At 43.1% G+C, this 23689-nt stretch overlaps 1 protein-coding gene across 9 annotated transcripts in view; it reads right to left on the bottom strand.

Annotated features, from left to right (window-relative positions):
* Window positions 1–23689, bottom strand: part of MYO9B (myosin IXB) — a 165447-nt gene that overhangs the window by 86984 nt on the left and 54774 nt on the right. For all 9 annotated transcript variants that reach the window (XM_069962291.1, XM_069962283.1, XM_069962286.1 and 6 more), the window contains exon 3: window positions 11134–11228. In XM_069962291.1, the coding sequence (XP_069818392.1) occupies window positions 11134–11228 (95 nt within the window). The remainder of the gene's footprint in view (window positions 1–11133; window positions 11229–23689) is intronic.

Here is a 23689-nt window from a genome sequence, read left to right as displayed (position 1 = left end):
GAGGGGGGGTCACACATAGTGATATAGAGAAGTCACACAAAGTGATATGGAGGGGTCACTGTGGGTGTGGGAGCACGCTATAGCACACACACTTAGCCTCCTGCAGCCACAGCATACATACAAACACACACACACAGCTGCAGCCATAAAACACTGAAGAAAAACACCACATTGAGGACAGAGTTTACTGCTACACTACTTATGTCTTCTCCTCCTCTATATTACACAGGATATCTTCATATTACACTGCTGCTCATATACAGTCATCCAGCATTCAGGAAGAGAACAGCACAGATCTCCTCCTCCCCCCCCCCCCACACACACACACAATGGACTCTTCCAGCTCAAAAACAAACTGCCAAATAGTGACCAACAACTTTTCCTCGACCACCCTTATCTAATAGGGCCAGTGTCCTAATAGAATGTTGCTCATAATATATATTGATGAGAAAAACTTTATATTATTTAAAAATTCATATCAAAACTCAATTTTAAATTGTTCTAAGATTTTTTTTAAAGCTGGAGTCGGAACATTTTTTCCAACTCCGACTGCAGCCCAAACTAGTTCCGATTCAGACTCCACGACTCCAACTCCACAGCCCTGGAGATGAGGCACCAAAACAGGACAACAAAGAGTTAATTTACAGCTACATCACTGGGCTGTCTCCTCTGAATTGAGCACTGACCTCTGAATACCAGCTTTCACACAGGTCCTGCGGTATAATACTTTGTTCTCTGCCGCCGACTAATGTCCATCCTTACTCCTCCCCTCTCCATAAAACAGACAGGGCCTGACTGAGATTTCCTGATAATGAGCAGTGAATGATAGAGAGGGGGGGGGGGGTTGGGGGGAGTCTGGGAAGAGTCTTTTTGAATGCAGATAATGGCATATTTGCCTAATAAACCCAATTACAAAGTTTCTTAAAATCGCCCAGACTATTGATTTCTGCAAAAATATATAAAAAAATATATCTATTGTTCTAGTTATCATGCTGTAAAACAAAGCTATACCTATCTGTATTCAGGACCAGTCTCCCGAAGGCAGCTTTTTGCTCTTGTGCCGGTTGAAAGCAAATGCAGGAAGTTCCGGTCATCTACGTGTTCACAGAGAGGGCATTCATTTGATGGAGAGATTGAGCTATGGCACACTGTTCTGACCGGGACTTCCTGCGTTTAGTCTCTTTTTAAGCAGCACAAGACTAAAAAGCTGCCTTCAGGAGCCTGGACCTTAATAGTATAGCCTTGTTTTACAACATGATAAAAAAAATGTATGTTAATAGCAAACATGCTTTTTCTTCTCATGGATTTTGTGGGTACTCACCATAAAACCTTTTTTTGTTGATGTTCATGGGGGGGGGGGGGGGGGAGAGAGGCATAGACGCAGTGGGTATAGGCTGGTGTCACTAAGCTCATAAATCAAAACAAAAGAAGTGCTAGCTCCTCCTGCCAGCCTATACCACCCCACAGGCAGTAAGATAAACTAGTTTGTACATAAGCAGAAGATTCATGCATGGCTTAAAAGGGTTATCCAGGGCTACAAAAACATGACCACTTTCTTCCAGAGACGGCACCACTCTTGTCTCCAGTTTGGATGGGGTTCTGCTACTCAGTCCCATTGAAGTGAACCATACATGAGCAGGAGAGTGGAGCTGTCTCTGGAAGAAACTGGCCATGTCTTTGCAGCGCTGGATAACCCCTTTAACATAACAAAAAATAACTAAAAATGAAATCAAGCCCCAAAAAACAAGCCAATAACTAACCACCCAGGACGCAGAGAATAGACTGAACAACCACAAAAATTATGGGAGGTTGCTTTGCCCCCAATGAACATCTAAGAGAAAAGGATTTTATAGTGAGCACTTACAAAGCCCATTTTTCCCACAGACACAGTGGCACCTCCTAAAGCAGTCTCCCAAGGCCCTATTCCACCAACAGATCTGACGACAGATTATCTGCCAAAGATTTGAAGCCAAACCCAGGGACAGACTATAAACAGAGAACAGGTCATGGAGGAAAGACTGGATTTCTCCTCTTTTCAAATCCACTCCTGGGTTTGGCTTCAAATCTTTGGCAGATAATCTGTCGTCAGATCTGTTGGTGGAATAGGGCCTTAAAGGGGTACTCCGGTAAAAAAAAATTAACCTGCAATGAAAGGGTTAGGTAAAGTTATATAACATTGCAATATACTTACCTAATGGATTCCTGCAGCTTGGTCTTCTTTTTGGTCTCAGCTCCTCCCCACAGGAAGTTGAAAACCTGAGGTCCTCCTCTTGACTGTCGACCCCCGTTTTCCGCCGCCATTTTGTGACAATGCGTCACTAACCGATCTTCTCTCTCTCCTGCATATGCCTGTCATTCACGGTCAGTCCGTGTCTTCCTGCTTTCCTCTGATTGGTCTGCAGTTGCAGCCAATCAGATCCCTCCCTGTGCACTTGCTCCAATCGGAGAAACTGTTCTGTGTACGCGCAGATCACAGAGCGGCTGCTGGGAGCCTGGCATTGCTGCAGAGAGTTTCAGCTCAATTCCCCCAGTAAAACCCCCTCTCACATTACCCCTCTCACACGGCCCCTCTCTTGATGTGATCCTCTCCGGTCAGGCATAGGGCAGAGTAACCATGTCAGCGTGTGGACGGTAGGGGACAATGAGAGGAGAGCAGGAAGAACTTTCAGCTGCTCCTCTCATTGTCCCCTACGGTCCACACGCTGACATGGTTACTCTGCCCTATGCTGCACATGCCGACAGGAGAGGATCACATCAAGCAGGGGGCCATGTGAGAGGTGGCTTCTATGATCGCACTGTTCCCCAGTAAAGCCACTCTCACATGGCCCCCTGTTTGATGTGATCCTCTCCTGTCGGCATGTGCAGCATAGGGCAGAGAGACAGTGTGCAGGAGACTCTCCTTTGATTGACTGCACTGCCCCCGGTAAGCAATCAGAGGAGAGTGTTCTGCACACTGTCTCTCTGCCCTATGCTGTACATGCCGACAGGAGAGGATCACATTAAGCAGGGGGCCATGTGAGTGACGGCTTCTATGATCGCACTGTCCCCTGGAAAAGCCCCCATCATCAAAGGGCCCCCTGTAGCAGTAGCTTGAACCATATAAAAGTAAACCTGGCTGAAGCTGCCGAGGTTTACTATACCCAGCACAGAGCAGTATCACTGTGTGCTAGCAGTGCCACTTTAAATGGCCGTCTTAAGAAGCTGCGGACCCACCTCCTTCCCCCTGAGTGCGTGTGAGGAAGTTATTAGAGCAGCAGTCGGGACTACAAGGAGGAGGGAGGGACAATACTGTGCAAACCCTGAGCACACACTGAGACAGTCAGCCCTTTGCTATCCACATCGGCCTGCTGAGGTAACCCTTTAAAGACTGCACCTAGCTGGATATCACAAGGAGTAAGTAAAGTACTGTATGTGTACAAAGTGCAGTGGTATGTGTGATGTGTAATGTATGTGTGATATCTGTACTGTTCTATGTATGTGTGTTGTGTAATGTATGAGTGATATCTGTACTGTTCTATGTATGTGTGTTGTGTAATGTATGTGTGATATCTGTACTGTTCTATGTATGTATGGTGTGTAATGTATGTGTGATATCTGTACTGTTCTATGTATGTGTGTTGTGTAATGTATGAGTGATATCTGTACTGTTCTATGTATGTGTGTTGTGTAATGTATGTGTGATATCTGTACTGTTCTATGTATGTATGGTGTGTAATGTATGTGTGATATCTGTACTGTTCTATGTATGTGTGGTGTGTAATGTATGTGTGATGTTATCTGTCTGTATTGTTCTATGTATGTGTGATGTGTAATGTATTGTTCAATGTATGTGATTTACTTACTGTGTACTGTATATTATATTGTGTTTATATATACTGTATGTAAGAGCATATCTGTCTAGCTGACTGACAATTTATCTCTCTTTATATTTTTCTATCTATCTGATTATCTATTTTTCTATCTGTATTGCACATACTCAGCAACATTCCAAATTCAGTGAAGTATATGAGTGAATTTTTTCCATCCAAACGTCACATTGTATGCTGCACTTATCTATTGTTTGTTGTTTGCAAGTTCAATGGAATAAATTTACACTTTTACTTAATTGAATTTGGAATGCTGCGGACTATCTGCAATATAGATATCCCAATAGTTATCCATACATACAGTACGATTGGAACCCCACAGTGTCCCAATCAGACAGTGACAGGAGCACAGTTGCAAGGGTTACTGGCGGGCTGCTGCACGATCACATAAGGCAGCCGGTCCCTACGTGCTATGAAGTGAGTTCTGCTTCTGAGCTCACTTCATAGCGCTGCTGGACCCACTGACGTTTTGTGTTTTTTTTTATATTCATATTATTGTGATTTCTCGCAATGTTTCAACATGGAATATCAGTGGGTTATTTATTCGCATGCTGTGATGGTTGTCTCCCATACTGTATACATATGCATAGCTAGAAGCCCCATCTTAATTAATATTGTGGCAATGGTACAACATGGGAGTTGTAGTTCTGCAACATAGACTACTCAAGGTTGCAGAACTGCAACTTCAGGCTATGTTGCCGCCTAGTAAGAGACTAGAGACTATGTAATTCTGCCGGCCGCTTAACCCCTTCAGCTGCTCCCGGCGCCCGCTTTGTATACATTACTTCTCCTCGCTGCACGGGGTCCTGGCGTACTGCTCTCCCGCCCGGCCAATCAGTGTGTTGCCCTGCCGCAGCCACTGATTGGCCGGGCAGGAGAGCAGTACGCCGGGACCCCGTGCAGCGAGGACAGGTAATATATGCAGAGCGGGCGCCGGGCGCAGCTGAAGGGGTTAAGCGGCCGGCAGAATTACATACATGCAGCAGTCGTTCAGACCGCTGTGTGTATGTAATGAAAGTGATCTGCCAGGACCTGCGTTATTAACGCTGCGAGTCGGTACGTGTGAAGCTACCCTTAAAGGGGTTATCCAGCGCTACAAAAACATAGCCACTTTCCTCCTACTGTTGTCTCCAGTTTGGGTGGGGTTTTGAAACGCAGTTCCATTGAAGTAAATGGAGCTTAATTGCAAACCGCACCTGAACTGGAGACAACTGTAGGGGGAAAAGTGGCCATGTTTTTGTAGCGCTGGATAACCCCTTTTATGACACTAAGATATAAAATGTTTTATTCATTTTGGTATGATCACCGGAGTACATGCAAAAATAAATCAATACATTTATCTTGAGATCTTGTGAGTTCTGCAGATTTTTTAAACACTAGACAAGAGTAGATAGATAGATAGATAGATAGATAGATAGATAGATAGATAGCAAATGGAAAGTCCACGGCACTCACAAGGTTAACGGTGAAAAACCGCTGGCACCCGGAAGTTCTTTGTGTGCAGTGCTGCTTATATTTTCTGTCGTATAGATAGATAGATATGGTGCGTTTACACAGGCAGATTTATCTGACAGATTTTTGAAGCCAAAGCCAGGAACGGACCGTAAACAGGGAATGGGTCATAAAGGAAAGACTAAGCTTTCTCCTCTTTTTAAATCCATTCCTGGTTTTGGCTTCCAAAATCTGTCAGATAAATCTGCCTGTGTAAACGCACCGATAGATAGATAGATAGATAGATAGATAGATAGATATGAGATACATACGTAGATAGATAGATAGATATGAGATACATACGTAGATAGATAGATATGAGATACATACATAGATAGATAGATAGATAGATAGATAGATAGATAGATAGATAGATAGATATGAGATACATACGTAGATAGATAGATAGATAGAATCCCAGCATCTCGGCGGCTCTGTAGGTGTGGGAAATTTCACTACATGCTTCCCCGTCAGCCCCTCTGTGACTCTCCATCTAGTGGGGCTCCTCAGATTGTGGAGCCATGGTGACATTACATGATGGGAGTTGTAGTTATGCTACCAGGAGATCTAAAGGTGGCTGAACTGCAACTTCCTTCTTGTAATGTCACCACAAGATGAGGCTGGGGCTTTTAGTTATGCAACCAGGAGAGATCAAAGTTGGAAAACTACAACTGCCATAGAGTATTGTCCCTACATCAGGATAATGGGAGTTGAAGTTTTGCAACTTGGATTTCTCCTGGCATCACTACAATTCCTATCCTCATATTGTGGTGACTGTGCCAGATGGGAGTTGTAGTTCTTTAACCGTGAGCACTCCCAAGTTGAATAACTACTAGACCCATCATCATGTTGTGGTGACAGTACAATATGGGAGTTGTAGTTGAGCAACTTGGAGCTCTCCTGGTTGCATAACTACAAGCTCCATTCTCATGGTGTGGTGATTGTACATAATGGTAGCTGGAGTTATGCAACCAGGAAAACTACAGGTGGCAGAACTTCAACTCCCATCTTGTAGTGCCATCATAACATAAGGATGGGAGTTGTAGTTGTGCATACCTGGTTGTATACCTACAAGCCCCATCCTCATGTTTTGGTGATGGTACATGATGGTAGCTGTAGTTATGCAACCAGAAGAGTTCCAGGTGGCAGAGCTTCAACTCCCATCTTGTAGTGTCATCACAACATGAGGATGGGAGTTGTAGTTGTGCAACTTGGAGCTCTCCTGGTTTCATCCCTACAAGTCCTATCCTCATCTTGTAGTGATGGTACATGGTGGGAGTTGTACTTATGCAACTAGAAGAGCTTCAGGTGGCAGAACTACTACTCCCATCATGTAATGTCACCAGGTCATACTGGGATTTGTAGCTATTCAACATCTACAGGAGCCACAACAAATGGAGAGTCACAGAGGGGGTAACAACGAAGCCAATAGTGAAATACCCCTCCCCTATTACAGAGTCTCCAAGATGCACGGGGGAGGGGGGGGCTGAGGATTTGCGGGGGTGGGAAGGTTGCTGAGGTAGAACGGTAGTGGAGGTGAGCGCAACAATTCCTGCATAGTAAAACTACAGATATGTATTTACAACATGACCAGGTCAGCAGGGTTTTTTCTGTGAGGACAATCTTTAGGGTACAAACACACACGGCATATATGCTGCGTATTTACTGCTGCGATACGCAGCAGATTAGATGTAAATAACTGAACACAGTATCAAATCTGCTGCGTATCTGCTGTGTGTGTTTGTACCCTTAGGCTCCGTTCCCACTGAGCAAAGGTAGCGGAATTCCGCGACGGAATTGTCCGCCGCGGAATGCCGTTAGCCTCCCGCTCATAATGGGACTCTATGGGAGGCGCGCTCCTGCCCTGTCCACGCTGAAGAATGAACATGTTCATTCTTCAGTGCGTACAGAGCAGCAGCGCGTGCCTCCCATAGACTCCCATTATGAGCGGGAGGCTAACGGCATTCCGCGGCGGACAATTCCGTCGCGGAATTCCGCTAGCTTTGCTCAGTGGGAACGGGGCCTTACACACAAAGTATGTTGCTTAGCAACAGGATTGGCAGTTGGTTATCAGGTAGGGCAGTGAGGAGAAACACATGGGACCATAGAGATGCCAGGGGACTCCTAGAGCGTCTTGACAGCGAGAGGGGAATATAGAGAGTCAGACTTGAGCGCATGCCCTGGAGATGTTGATGAAACAGGAAGCAGATAAGTTTTTGATTGAATCAATGTAGGCACATGGGGGCTACAAGGGGGTTAAAAAAAGAGTTAAAAAAAAAAAAAACACAACAAAACAATGTAATGACACACCCTACACATGTATGAATAAATTAGTTTTTTTTCCATGATCACCGGAGTACCCCCTTTAAGACAATGTGCTTATTAAGGACTAATGGTGCATTTACACGGACAGATTTATCTGACAGATTTCTGAAGCCAAAACAGGAACAGACTATAAAAAAAGAACAGGTCATAAAGGAAAGACTGATTTCTCCTCTTTTCAGATCCATTCCTGGCTTTGGCTTCAAAAATCCGTCAGATAAATCTGTCTGTGTAAACGCACCCTAAGAACAGCTTTGTCCTGGTAAAAAAGGAAACTAAGATTCAAATGGAGATCCAGACCCTCCTGAAGAAATGCGATGATCCTGCAAAAAAAAAAAAAAAAAAAAAAACCCCTAGAGGATGGAATTTGAATTGTCTGGATTCACACAGGCAAAGAAAGTTTCCCATGTCCGGTGATAAGGGCAGGAGGAGGATGGTTTTCAAGCCTTTAAAGTAGAATGTCCCATACCTATGAATTGCTCTTGGTACCCATTACAATCAAACCATCTACAGTGGGGGTCTCAAACATACGGCCCCTGAGTCTGTCATCTGTGCGGGCCAAACCTGTCAGTTCCTGGCTCCACTGTTCACTTGCAGACAGGCAATTCAGGCTTACAAACTATCTGTTGGTATGTGATCCCCTTTACTGACTGGCCCAATTATATGACATCATTGCGCTGCAAGACTGCGGAGAGGGGCTCTCCTAGGAAATAGGTAGGCATAGGGCACAGGTAAGTATTAATCTGTAATTTTTTTCTGAATGGAGCTAATTGTGCTATTATTGCTGAAATGAAACACAGGTGGCACCATTATTATACAACTAAAATAACTAATTGACTTACAATAGCTTTAAATTGTTTCACCTTCAATGTGTTTATTTTTTATGTGTAGCCCATATACACAGCCCAGTTTGAGACCCCTGATCTACATGATGCTGAAAAAGAAAGCAAATGGAAATAGATTACCCCAAGCAGCAAACATCATTCACCAGTCAAAAGGCCAATTATTTTGTGCAAGACAAAAAATGTACAGGTTTGGACTTTTCAGTGCCGCCTGTGGGACAGAGCATGACTCTCATAAGGAGCATATATAAGGGTGTGCAAATGAAGCCTAGAATATCTATGGTTAGCAACTGTCTAATAAAATATGGAACTGTACTTTAAGGTATTGGTTGTTAGGTTTTTACACAATGTCCTTTTAAGTTAATATTGGTGTAAATGTGTTGTAAAATATATCTACAGGCAGGAAATCTGGTATATAGGAGATAACAACCCTTGTCAAGGGAATGGTTCAAAAATTAGAACTAAATTTCCTGTCATATGCACAAAGAAACACTGCACAACTATAAAAATAGATTAAAAGAGGCATAGAATAGGAAATACATTTCCTATGTTCTGACCATATACTGTATTTTTCGGTTTATAAAGACACTTTTTTTTTCCTCCCAAACTGGGAGGAAAAAGTCAGTGTGTTGTATAAAGCGAAGATAACCCTCTCCTTGCTGGTGTCCAGTGCTGCAATCCACTCCTCTTATGACATTGCCGGACAGATCAATATGTTCCTGGCCTGGTTAAAGAGGAACTATCAGCAGGGTAGACAAACCTAACCTGCTGATAGCCCCCTATAGCACTGAGGGCGCTGAGGAGGAAGGTATGTGTCTTACCTCCCTCCTTGGCGCTGGTCCCACACCGTAAGTCAGGTTAAGCTTCATTCCGAAGCATCCTTAGGAGCCCTGCGGGTCTTCTGGCCTGCCCCCTCAATTGATCATCATTGGAAGGGGTTGGCCGGATGACACAGCAGTACTCCTAAGGGTGCTCCAGAGCAGAGTTTATCCTGACTAACATCGCAGGACCAGTGCCGAGGAGGAAGGTAAGATACATATTTTTCTTTTCAGCCTCACCAGCGCTATGGGGGGGGGGCTATCACCAGGTTAAATTCATCTAACCTGCTGATAGTTCCCCTTTAATCATCTGCCTGTCACCGTCCAGCGCTGCAATCCACTCACATTGACGGGCTAGGGGGGAATCCAGTTGCACAGCACACTCCGCCTTTGGCACAGACACACTGAGGCAGTATAGACCATTTCTTTACTTGTTCTTATTACGCCTGTGCCACTGAGAGGGAATACCAGCAACCCCACAGGAGGAGTGGATCCCAGCACTGGATTGGTTAACCGGGCCAGGAACTCACTGACTACCAATGCTTAGAACGGATTTTAAAAACGTACAGTGAAGCAGGGAAAAGGGTGGCAACTAGTTATATAGGTAAGGAGCCGCCCGTGGCTAGTCGCGGCTCTCTGCCTGTCAGCATGAAGTGTGGGGATGATCGACAGGCAGAGAGACCAGTAAAAGGCCTCTCTGCCTGTCAATCATCCCTGCATTGTGTGCTGACAGGCACTAGTCATGGTCTGCTCACTGCCCAAATGACTAGTTGCCACCCCCTCTTTTAGCCTCACACGAAATAATAAAACTTTTTTGACCTTTTTAAAGCTACTACTGATATGCTCCGCAAGTTGCAGAGTAGCTCTATACTGTGCTGCAGGAAACCATATCAGAGCAATCGTGCTGATTGGTTCCCTTTAAATAGTACTTGATGCTGCTCAAAGGCTAATTTTTAGCACCATCATATGTAGTTTCTATGGGTTTTGGTTCGGAAAGGACTTTTTTAAAAAAAGTTTTCTAATTTAAATAAATTATTTTATGTTCTATAAAAAAAATATCAACAGGTGTAGAGGAAGAGAGCAGAACTGCCTGCAAGGGCTTACGATCTACAAAGTAAGGAAGAATAAGACAACAGGCGAGAAAATCAGCTGTTTGTTTAGTAGTGCAGTGACAGCAGAGTTACAGTAGGTTTCTTGAAGAATTGGGTTTTTAAGTTACTTTTAATGGTGGGGGAGAGTTTGTGGTGTTGGGCTGCACAAGAAATTGTTGCACGAGGTGTGGAAAAAAATAATAAAGCAAAGAAGATCTTGGGAGGATTAAGGATTAGATGTGGGCAGTTATCATGTGGTATATGGAGAAGACAGGTTGTGGACAGGCTTGTATTTCAATTTAATATTTTGCACTGAATTCACTTGACAACGGGTAGCCAGTGAACTTACTGGTATAGGAGAATAAAATTAAGACATGTGACATTAACTGGAGAACATAGTTTGGGGTAGTGCAGAAATGTTAGATGGGAGACAACAGGGAAGTGTGTTTCAGCTGTCCAGAGAAGAGATGATGAGGACATGCACTAACATTTTTGCTTCAGATATCCTGCCACTGAAATGAACACTAAAAAGGGAGAGAAAGTACCATCATCAATTTCCCTGAACATAAAAATTCTTTCATTAGGACTCAAAAGCATCAAAAAAGATGGGATGAGGCGGAAACAAAGCATGACACAGACACAAATTGTAACGCATATAAATATTTAACAAACAATCCCAACAATTGACTATTGTGATACTCACCCCCGCACAATTCCACTCTCCAAATAATTAACCTGAATGAATTTTCCAAACCGGCTGGAATTATTATTGTGAGCAGTTTTGGCATTTCCAAAGGCCTAGAAAAGACAGAAACAAAGCTATTATTTATTAATAAAAAAAAAAAACCTATACAATAAATATGATAATTTATGACACACAGAGAAAGTTACCTTTTTAACTCATTTTATTGAAGTATGTACACCAATAAATGGAAAAAGGTCACATATACAAAATGTATAATATGATCAATAACGGTGACATACAAACATCAGAAAACAGTCTGCTATTGTTAATACATGAACAACAAGTCTCTCATGGTGCGGAGAGCTCAGTGAAAGTAAACACAGAAAAATATTTAATAATAAAACAGGATAGACGGGCATTAGTGAAACCATTCCAGAACGTCAAGGAACCAACCATACAAGATCACCACCTCTTAGACATCATTTCTCGCTCTCATAAATTGGTTAGATGAGTAATTAGTAGAAGGCGAGGAACACCATAGCCCCCAGACCCTATGAAATTTAGTCACACAACCCCTGTTTTTATAAGTCACATACATGTATGGTAGCATAGAATTCACCAGCACCTTCCATTTCCATACAGTGGGGGATCTAACATCCATCCACCTGATAGCCACAGTTTTCCAAGCCATAAATAGAGCCTTCCTCAAAAATATTCTCAAGTGATGTGACCACTGCTCCTCTTCTAAGATACCAAGTATACAAATTTTAGGGTCATACGGCACAGTCATCGTCAATATTTTTGTGAGAGCCTCCAACACCCCTTTCCAAAATTCCTTAACCGGTGGGCACTCCCACATCAAATGCCAGAAATCGGAGGAAGGTACCTTACACCGGTGACACTCTGTTCCAGGACATCTGCCCATCTTGTGTAACCTTATTGGGGTCAAATAAAGTGATTAAATAAAAGGTGATATTACTTCTGCAAAAATTACAGACGCTCCCATAGACTTCTATAAAATGTCTTTTTCTATTTCTAACTTCTATTCTGTGAATCTGTGCCACAATTATGGTCCATACCAGGACATATCCTATTTTTGTAGCATTGATTGTGAGTCTGCAAATCAACAGTCAATAGCCCGACTGAAACCAATGTGCCCTAAACTTGTCTGTAATTTTGTGAATCCAAAATTATGGATAAATTTACGGAACGTGTGAATAAGCTCTTAGGCGGTGTTTCCACATTTGTTTTTTTAGTGATTTTCTTTGCCTACATAATCAGAAACTAAAATTGTCTGTATTGTCTCTTTAATGTGATCAGTATTACCAAGAGTGTCACATTGTGTCTGAGACTTTCCATGCCTACAACTTTTCTCTAATACATAATTGTGCATTCTAATGCTGCGTTTACACAGAACGATTATCGTGCGAATTTGCACAATAACGATCGAATTCGAACGATAATTGTACATGTAAATGCAAGGAACGATCGAACGACGAGCGAGAAATCGTTCATTTTGATCTTTGAACATGTTCTTAAATCGTTGTTAGTCGTTCGCAAAAAATTCGCAGATCGTTTCGTGTAAACATTCTTTCACCTATTTTACCTATGTGCAAGATAGTTCCATCTAAATGCTGATCATTATAATAAAAAAAAATCGTTACTTCGAAATCGTTAATCGTACAATCGGGCTAATTTTCACTCCGTGTAAACGTAGCATTACTCAACCCTTACAGATAATAAAAGGGGAAAGAAGGGTCAGACACACTGACGCGACACAGATTTTTAACTATACTGTAATCAATCTGCTTCACTCTCATGCTCTATAGCACGCTACCCGCAAATCAGACTACTTTTTCATGTATCTTTACCATATCCCTTGCTGCTTAACAAGCAATAGCAAGATTTAAAAAAAAAAAAAAAAATTGAGAAAAAAAAAAAAACAGGCTTTTCAGTTTGTAGGATGCATGCAGAAAGAATGAGTGAGTCAGGGCCCTGCAGACACTGGTGGTGAGGTCATACGAAGCCAAATAATCTTATTACAAACCATTTACTCTAGGCTCCAGGAGATGTATGAGTTCTAAAGTGCCGCTACATACTGTATGACTGTAGGATGGGCTACTTTTTAGGAGTAAGAAGGGCTGTAAAGTAGGCCACAAGTTGGTCTTAGGGTACAAACCCACACACCGTATACACAGCAGATACGCAACAAATACGCAGCAAATACGCAGCAGATTTGTTGGTACAGATTTGATGCTGTGTTCAGTTATTTAGATCTAATCTGCTGCATTTTTGCTGCGTGTTTGCTGCGTATTTGCTGCGTATCGCAGCAGTAAATACGCTGCATATACGGTGTGTGGGTTTATACCCTTAAAATAAAGGTGGAGAAAAAGCAGCTTCATATAAAGCTTAAAAAAGCATGCAGCTCCAGTAAAACACTTGAGTACAAACTTTCAAAACAATAGCAGGCAAAAACTCCACACCTTGCTGAATTATTTCAAAACCTGCATCCTAGATTTTTTTTTTTAGCATGGTCATGTCACTTATCTGCACAAGGAATCTCCCACTGAAATCACACCAAAATGTGTATGTACAGTACATCTGCATCAGAAGCCTGACACATTTCAGATGCCTGTTCACACAGTCAATTTTGAGGCATATTTTTCAATTTGCACACAAGAGAACACAAGATGAGCAGCGTCATTAGCTGCTCAGCCAATCGCGGCTGAGCAGCTGATGAAGCGCCAAAGGGGGCCAGCATGAGGGACGGCTGGATCGGTCTACAGCAATTGAGTAAGTATACTGCACCACACTTCCGGGGGGGGGTCACGGGGAAGGGGGTCATTCACTTACATAACACACATTCCAAAGTTGTATAACTTTGTAATGTGTGTTATTTAGGGAATAAATGTTAAACGCCGCTCTTAGCCGTACTGCTAAACATATGCCATACACATTTGTGTATTAATATATTACTTATTTTACATAGCAGCCCATTAGCCCTAGGCAGAATTGAAAGAAAGATGGGCTACTTGGAAATCAGCTACAGTATTCAAGTTCCAACATGAACAAAAATGAACATACAACTAAATTCTATCAATATTTTCTTAAGTTTAAAAAAACAAAACAAAAGAAACACACTACAGAAAGAGAAGCTGTTCCAGGGCTTTAACCATAAGCTAATAAAGAACCCATAATACAATATTACATATAACTATTACACTGCAATATGAAACACAGTAAGGTACTGAAGAAGGGGGAGCATTTACATGCCCCAGCCATCATTTTCATGCATTGGATTACCATTTCTAACCAAAGAACAATACTTTTATCCTCAATAATCACACATTTTTCACATAGAGTTTATCTGAACTATTGGATGGTGTTAGAACTGGAATGCTTATCTGTTTCTATAAATGAGTGTGGACATCAAATAAACCCTTCCATTTAAAAAAAAGTACAACATTTATAATAAAACTACAAAATGGCCAACTTTTACATGAAAACCGAAAGTCTAAATTACATTCTGTGCAGGACGAGATATTATCTTACTGAAATGGCTGTGGTTTTTCTCAACATATAATTGTAGGAATGGTACAGGGAATGTGTAATGCATGGGTGTGCCCAGTCTTGTATAATAGACCTACTCTGAGTAAGACTGCTAGGGAAATGTGTTTTAAGGCTGGGTTACACAATGCGGTTTTTATGTTCTGAAGGTCAGGGGGGAAAAACGAATGAATTTGATTGCACATTTCACAGGTGACACTAAAAAACCATGTTTAAACTGTTATAGCTGTGCTGTCAACCACATTACAAAAAACAAGGCTGAAGAGGAGCTGTTTGAAATTCCCGGCTCATCTCTTCAGCGATCGGAGCGGCGGCGGGTGGGGGTGGCGATTGGAGCGGCGGGGGTGGCGATCGAGCCGGCACAGGGGGCTGCGGATGAGCGGGGGGCCGGGCGGCGGGCGGGGCTGCGGGCGGCCGGACTATCGCGCAACAACTGTTTACACGGATAGATCGGCAAATTTTTTGCGATCAGCGGACGACGATTTATGAACCTGTTAAAAGATCAAAATGAATGATTTTTCAATCGTTCGCCGCGTTTACACGTACAATTATTGTTCGAATTCGATCGTTATCGCGAAAATTCGCCCGATAATCGCTCCGTGTAAACCCAGCATAATGGTGCGTTTACACAGAAAGATTATCTGACAGATTATCTGCAAAAGATTTGAAGCCAAAGCCAGGAGTGGATTTGAAAAGAGGAGAAATCTCAGGCTTTCCTTTATGACCGGATCTCTGTTTATAGTCCATTCCTGGTTTTGGCTTCAGATTTTAGGCAGATAATCTGTCTGTGTAAACGCAGCATTAGGGTGGTATTACACGGGCCAAACAGGGTCCGATAATACCTGTAAACGAGCGCCGATCTGCTAGACCGTTGCTCGTTTACTGGGCCTATTACACAGCCCGATAATCGTTTAACAAAAGCTGCAAGGACATCGTTACCGATGTCCTTGCAGCCCTTGCTAAACTGGCATACATTACCTATCCACGTTCCAGGGCTGCTCCTGCCGTCCGCTTCTCCCCGGGTCCCGCGCGTGCTCTAGCTTCACAGCGGCCTGTCAGGCTGAGCAGCCTATCAGCTGACAGGCCGCTGTAAAGCTAGAGCGCGCGCAGGACCCGGGGAGAAGCGGACGGCAGGAGCAGCCCTGGAACGTGGATGGGTAATGTATATTGTTAGTCGCCGCCCGCGCACCGCTATTACACAAAAATACAAAATACACAAAAATAGGTTCTAACCTATATCAACAATCAGCCGATGATCGTTGTCATCAGCTGATCGTAGCATTTATTACACGGAGCGATAATCGGCCGAATCGGGCCAATTCAGCCGATTATTGTTCCGTGTAATAGTATCCTTACAATCCTTTAGAATCCAAAGTGGCAAAAACACCATTCCGTTCCTGTTCCGATTAGGGCCAGGCCGAGACAACAATTTTCGTCATTGTTGAACATACTTTTAGTGTATTCCAGACCATAAAATGCAGTGAAATACAATGCTGCTATCTCTCCTTTACTCAGCACAAAGTCAGTTTCCTCATTTTAAGGATGTGCTCACTTCATTTATGAATTTCCCTGACTTCAATGCAGGGGAGTTCTAAACACAGAGTATTCTGAGCACAATGATCATTGTGTTTTGCTTGGGGGGGGGGGGGGGGGGGGGGGAGCAACACATACAAACAGTAGCATGACATCTCAAAACATACAGTACCCATGGTACACACGTGTTGGGAAATCATGTTTCAATTTAGTTCAGCTGGGCATTGAGAAGTGGACAAGTAGCAGACAGACGATCACTCGACTAGGAGACTGCTGGCTTGCTGGAAGGGTTTAAATGGAACCAATCAGCCCAATCGGGCTGATATGGTTCCCGGAACAGCTGTATACAGCTCCTGCAGCAGCCGCAGCACGTACCGGCCGCGGCTGCTGCAGGAGCTGTATAACCGGAAAAAAAGCAGTTTAATCCCCCAGGCGCGTGACAGCAGCGGCGGCGGGGAAGTAGTTATCTGGGCGGCTCCCCATCCGTATCTAGTCGCCACGCTCTGCTTGTCAGCGCGCTCGGAGGGATGACTAACAGACAGAGAGAGGCCAGAAAGGGACCTCTCTGCCTGTCATTCATCTCCTCCGAGCGCACTGACAGGCAGAGCGTGGCGACTAGATACGGATGGGGAGCCACCCAGATGACTACTTCCCCGCCGCTGCCTGTCACGCGCCCAGGGGATTAAAGTGCTTTTCTTTGGTTATACAGCTCCTGCTGCAGGAGCTGTATACAGCGGTTCAGGGAATCATATCAGCCCAATTGGGCTGATTAGTTCCCTTTAATGAGGTCATCCTGCGAAAATATTTTTCTTTCAAATAAACTGGTTTCAAAAAGTTACAATTTGTAATTTACGTCTATTTAAAAATCTCAAGTCTTCCCATCCTTAGCAGCTGACACAGTGCTCTCTGCTGCCACCTCTGTCCGAGACAGGAACAGCAACGTTCTGAAACTAGTTGATTTGAAAGAAAAAAAATTTCGCTGAAGTACCACTTTAACCATGGTTTACTCTGAATAAAACTGAAGGATTCCTCAAGCACACAGTGTGTCAGGCCTCATTTATACATTTGTTCTTTTTTGTCTGTAAATCAGGATCTTAATTTATGGACAGAAAAATGACCCGCACATCTGTTTTGAAAACTGATCCGTTTTTGGCCACCAATGTGTCCTGCAAAAACATAGAATCCGCACTTATACTATCCGTTTTTGTGGAATGGAGGCCTTAATGGAATTCAATTAGGTTCATTTTGCTGAAGCATATAATAATAATAATAATAATAATAATAATAATAATAATAATAATAATAATAATAAATAATATAAAAAATAAGCCCTCTTATGAAAATTCAGGAGCTGGGGAGGAAGAGAACAAAATCCATCTAAATTTGAGACAGGGGGCAGAAAAGGGCTAAAGCTGCATTCTGTGGTTAGTTGTGTTGTCTATTTAAATTGGTGGGGCAATGTTAAAAAAATATGTAGAAAAAGTTGCCAGAGAATGTTAAGAGAACAGTAAGACTAAGCAGCTGTAGAAGGTTTCCTCAGAAGACCCTGTATTTAAAGCCGCAACATTAGAAGGGAACCTGGGAATAGGTTTATATACGTCATCCAGGCTGATAAGAACATAAGTAACTAGCCAAGGCTAGGTGTAAGCAAAGCAAATATTATCGGTCCTCACATTAGATGCTACATTTCTCCAATACAAAACTGGGAGAAGAAATCTCTCCCATCTTCCAGGGGCTTGGCAGCATGACAGCAGCTGTGTCTGGGTGAGGAGGCTGTGTATATGCCATTCGGTACACACCCTCTCTGAACCACTAACACTGCCACGTATACACAGCCAAAAACTGCTTTGCTCTAAAATGAACAGCTGAATAGGCCAGCTTTCTACTATAAAAAGATCCCTAACAAGGGATTGCAGAACTGTAAAGAAAATTCTAAAGGAAGTAATGCGATGCAGAAATCCAATCTACTTCAGGCTTTGTTTCCAGTCCTATCCAACTGTGGATGCGGTGGAAGAAGACGTAATTCTACTGCATAATGGGTTCCTCTATCAAAAGAGTAGTAGTAAGAAATCTGAAATCTGTCAGGTCCGTAGCAGGTACAGAGCTGCAGACACAGGCACATAGGTGACAGGGAGATTAAACAAATGATGCCTTTGTCTTTGTTGATTCTCATTAAAGCTGTGTGTTTGGTTACAACTTGGGTTGCATGGCAGGTATGAAAACAGGTGGAAAGATGTTCTGGAAACCTGGTGGGAGGACAGGCTTAAAGGGAGGTCTATAAATAATTGTGGTCATGTGATAACTGATGGTGAAAAGTCCAACTGCTTTCAAAGTCTGACAGATTTTTTCAGTAGCCTATTAATATTTTCACTAGCCATAAACTAATAACGGGCCCAGGTGTGACATCTACCTACAGAACTTGCGAGTTCTGCAGCAAATCCACTTTGACTCTCTGTAACATTAGAGTCTATGGCTTGTCATTCTGCTATGGGAATGTAGTGGCGGCCATATTTAACTAATTAGCTGCTGGTAAAAAAATGAACAGCCCATGCTTCCGTGTCACACTTCAGTCTCTGGGTCCCTGCTCACTGACGGCAAACCACTGGCTGCAGCGGTTGATTGACTGAGCAGTTGTGAAATCTGCTGCAAACTCCATAGGTGTTAATGCATCCTGTTAATACATGGCCACAGGGTGGCGCCTGCTTAGGTGTTACCAGGCGATGCTTTTATAAAAATGAATAGCACACAGATGGTGAATTCTTATGTCAACCATTTAAACAGGACCCACTGACTTACTGGAGCCTTCATTCCACAAAAGTGGACTGTATAAGTGCAAGTTTTTGCAGAATGGATCAGCAGCTAAAACCGGATTAGGTTTTTTGTTTGTTTGTTTTTCCATTGAGGGGGGGGGGGGGATTGATGTGTGCATAATCACTCTGAAATAAATGGGTCATGTTTCTGTCCCTAAATCAGGATCCTGATTGACATACCAAATGCCTTACCCTTGGATTTCTGTTCCATATTTTACTCTTTATTGCCCCACTATATTTTCTGACTGTGTTCACACAATGGGGGAGATTTATCAAACTGGTGTAAAGTAGAATTGTCTTGGTTGCCCCTAGCAACCAGATTCCACCTTTCATTTTTCAAAGAATCTGTGAGGAATAAAAAGTAGAATCTGGTTACTAGGGGCAACTGAGCCAGTTATACTTTACCCCAGTTTGATAAATCTCTCCAATGTTTTTCAATGGCCGTTGTTTTGAGTGTCTAAAATAATGACCATTGATTAGCATACTTTTGTCTAACCTGAACCTAAATAATTAGCCAACGGCTGCCATTGCAATGAAAGATGCTGGTTTATTATTTAGGTCAAGGTTAGAGATGGCTGCTTTTTAACACCCTTTTGGGTGTGGCTGTTTTTAAAGTTAAATTAAATTTTTCCTGAAAAGATGGTGAATTTTCGGAATGCAAATAAAACCGTGTGAACAAAATAATGTCCGTTTTTTGCAAAATAACAGCCACAAATAAATATCCTGTGAACTAACGGCCAGTGGGGATCATTGAAATCCGTAAACAACGGCTGTTATTTTAAAGAAAAATTGTTGTGTGAACAGGGCTTCTGTGTGAAAAACATGTCAATAAGTAACACATCACTCCTTTATTTTCTGGGATGTGTACTTAAAATCCAGTGGTGCTAATTCTTATTAAAAATTGGACTATTAGATGGCCGCCCAATCAATGATGTAAACTGCCATTTACTGAGCCTATTACACGGCTCGGTGATTGTTTAGCAAGGGCTGCATGAACATTGTTACTCCTTATGGTGCGTTTACACAGGCAGATTTATCTGACAGATTTTGGAAGCCAAAGCTAGGAACAGACTATAAACAGGGAACGGGTCATAAAGGAAAGACTGAGATTTCTCCTTTTTTCAAATCCATTCCTGGTTTTGGCTTCCAAAATCTGTCAGATAAATCTGCCTGTGTAAACGCACCATTAGGAAAGGTGTCAGACCATTTGACACGATCAGCCGATGATCGTGGTCATCAGCTGATCGTTGTCTTTATTACACAGATCGATAACTGGCCGAATCAGCCTGATTTGGTCAATCACTCCATGTAACAGGACCCTAATGGTGCGTTTACACAGGCAGATTTATCTGACCAATTTTGGAAGCCAAAGTCAGAATGTACTTGAAAAGACAGGGAATCTCCGTCTTTCCTTTATGACCTGCACCCTGTTAATAGTCTGTTCCTGGCTTTGGCTTAAAAAAAAAAAAATCAAATAAATCTCTGTATAAACACACCATAAGGGTCCATTTACACTGAAAGATTATCTGCCAAAGATTTAAAGCAAAAGCCCGAAACAGACTATAAACAGAGATCAGGTCATAAAGGAAAGCCTGAGATTTTTTTTCTTTTCAAATCCATTCCTGGCTTTGGCTTCAAATCTTTGGCAGATAATCTGTCAGACAGTCTGTGTAAATGGACTCTTAGGGCCCTATTCCACAGGAAAGATAATCATTGGGCCTGATTCGGCCGATTATCGCTCGGTGGAATAGAGAGAACTATCAGCTGATGATCGTGTCATCGGCTGATCGTTCATTTAGGGCCAGACCTAAAATAATCGTTCCCCCACCGTGCATCGCTACGGTGGAATAGCAGTGCGCGGCGGGCGATCAACGATTTGAGAAGCGCAGCATACATTACCTGCAGGTCTTCTCCTCCGCTCTGTCTTCCTCCCAGGGTCCCGCGCGCTCTGACGGAGCGCTGAGCCAATCACAGGCCGGGACCACTGCGGCCTGTGATTGGCTGAGTGGCCTGTCAGCTGACCGGCCATTCTGAAGCTAGAGCGCGCGGGACCCGGGGAGAAAGAGAGCGGAGGAGAAGACCTGACAGGTAATGTATGCTGCAAGGACATCGGTAACGATGTCCCTGCAGCCCTTGCTCAACGATCATCGGGCCGTGGGATAGGCCCATTAAACGGGCGGTGATCTAGCCGATCGGCGCTTGTTTACATCGTTGATCGGGCCCTGCTCGGCCCGTGGAATACGGCCCTTAGCCACATACAAACTGCTATAATGGACACAAAGGCATCAACCTTGTAAGCAAGAATGCATTATGCGGCTTGTTATGTGTACAGGTTCAAATAGATGGTATAATTCTACTTACTGGCAGATGCTAGATCTGTCAAAATGATCTGCGTACTATCTTAAAATAGCTGACCTTGTGAGTCACTTATTGTATATTACAGCATCTTTTGGATCATACAACAGAAGTTTGCTCAGTTTATAAGTGAAGGCCATGCAGAAAAAGGAACATTTGTGCATACTTTACATGGTTAAATTTAAGGAAGTTTTTTTTCTTAAAGGAGAAGTCCAGCAAAATTTTTTATTAAAAGTATTGTATTGCCCCCTCAAAAGTTATACAAATTACCAATATACACTTGATACAGGAAATGCTTATAAAGTGCTTTATTCCCTGCACTTACTACGGCATCAAGGCTTCACTTCCTGGATAAAACGACCCGACTCCCAGAGCTGTGCGGGCTGTGGCTGCTGGAGGGGATGATGGCAGAGGGACACAGGGCACTGGAGGGACACTGAGCATCCCTCTACCATCATGCTCTCCAGCAGCCACAGCCCGCACAGCTCTGGGAGTCGGGTCGTGACTTCACCATTTTATCCAGGAAGTGAAGCCTTGATGCAGTGGTAAATGCAGGGAAAAAAGCACTTTATAAGCATTTCCCGTAGTAAGTGTATATTGAGGATTTGTGGGGCAATACAATAAAATTTTTTGCCAGACTTCTCCTTTAAGCTATACAATAAATCAAGTTAAAGGGACATTAACCACAGACTTCATATACTCAAAAGAGAACCAGTATAAAGACCTATGATAGTAGTCATAGATCTGAGGAGGGTGTGATAGGTGCAATCAGGAGGAAACTCAAGAAGCCATTAAATATGGAGCATCAAAAGGCTTTAATTTCAGTATTTTAGTAAATGACTTGTTTCGAGGTTCAAACCTATTTGTAAAGTTAACAGGGATTGGGTCTCTTTAGGGGAATACAGAATAATAAACTTTTATAGGTTCCAAACATGATTTTTGTGGCAAGTATACAGCTGAATAAGGCCTTTATCACACATGACTTTTTTTTTTTTTTTACAAAAGCCACTGCAGTCTTTGAGCCAAAGCTAGGCAGGATCTGGCAGGACCCTTTTTTTGCCCACTACTTTGAATCCACTTCTGGATTCAAAGAGCTGTCTGTGCTAGTATCTGAATTCCATTTCTAGGTATGGAAATTACAAGTATTTATTAAAATAGGCCAGGAGAGCTGATAGGTCTTCTTTACACAAGATGGTTTGTAAATTTTTGTCCTTCTCATTATCTTAGGGTAGGTGGGCACTGCATCTGATCCCTACATCCCGCACACTATAGCTGTTTGCTGCAGTATAAAGTCTTTTAAATACACAACAAAAAATCCTTAAAGGGAACCAATCACACAAAAATTGACTATAAAGCTAAAAAAACATGCTGGGAGATCAGCCAGCACGCTTCCTAACCATCCCCCTGTCCTCTCCGTCCCCTGTACATAGAGCCCGCAAAGTTAGTTTATTAGTCTCCCGGGCTCTATGCAAATTACCATGTAAGTAGTCACGGTGGGCGGGTGTCTTCTTCAAGTAGTCCGTGTCCTGGGCTGGCTCCAGCGCTGAAATCACGCCCCTCTGGTCGTGTGTAGAAAGCGCCGCATGGTGACGTCATTGGGGGGGCGGCATTGCACGTCGGCCTGACCAACGTCTTTACTAAGCTGCGCATGTGCAGTGCAGCCGGAGAAGACGCTGCGGTACTGCGCCTGCGCGGCGTAGTACAGCAGCGGCTTCACCCACAGTACTGCGCACGCACAGCTTAGTAAAGACGTCGGGGAGGCCGACATGCAATGCCGGCCCGCCCTAATGAAGTCACCGTGCAGTGCTTTCTACACACCCCCTCTGGGATGATTACAGCGCTGGAGCCGGCCCAGGACACTTACTACTTGAAGACACCCGCCCACCGTGACTACTTGAAGAAGCCGCCCGCCAACCGTGACTACTTACATGGTAATTTGCATAGAGCCCGGGAGACTAATAAACTAACTTTGCGGGCTCTATGTACAGGGGACGGAGGGGACAGGGGAATGGTTAGGAAGCGTGCTGGCTGATCTACCAGCAAGTTTCCTTGGCTTTATAGCCATTTTTACTGGACCTTGTATACTGGACCTTACTGGTCCAATAAATACACTTCCCAAGATAAATCAAGGAGAAAAATTGCGTTCAGAGGAGTCTACAGACTCACTTAAAATTTTGAAATACAAAAAAAAAAAAAAAAAAAAAAAAAAAAAGTCTACCACACTTCTCACACTCTTTAACATATTTTTTTTCTTGATTGATCTCTCTACCCAAAATGCTATCCAGGACTAATACTTTATCTATTCACTG

This window comes from Dendropsophus ebraccatus, chromosome 3, assembly GCF_027789765.1.
Source record: "Dendropsophus ebraccatus isolate aDenEbr1 chromosome 3, aDenEbr1.pat, whole genome shotgun sequence".
Lineage (NCBI taxonomy): Eukaryota > Metazoa > Chordata > Amphibia > Anura > Hylidae > Dendropsophus > Dendropsophus ebraccatus.
The sequence above is the reverse complement of the archived record's forward strand: the minus strand, read 5'-3'. Positions and strand labels throughout refer to the sequence as shown.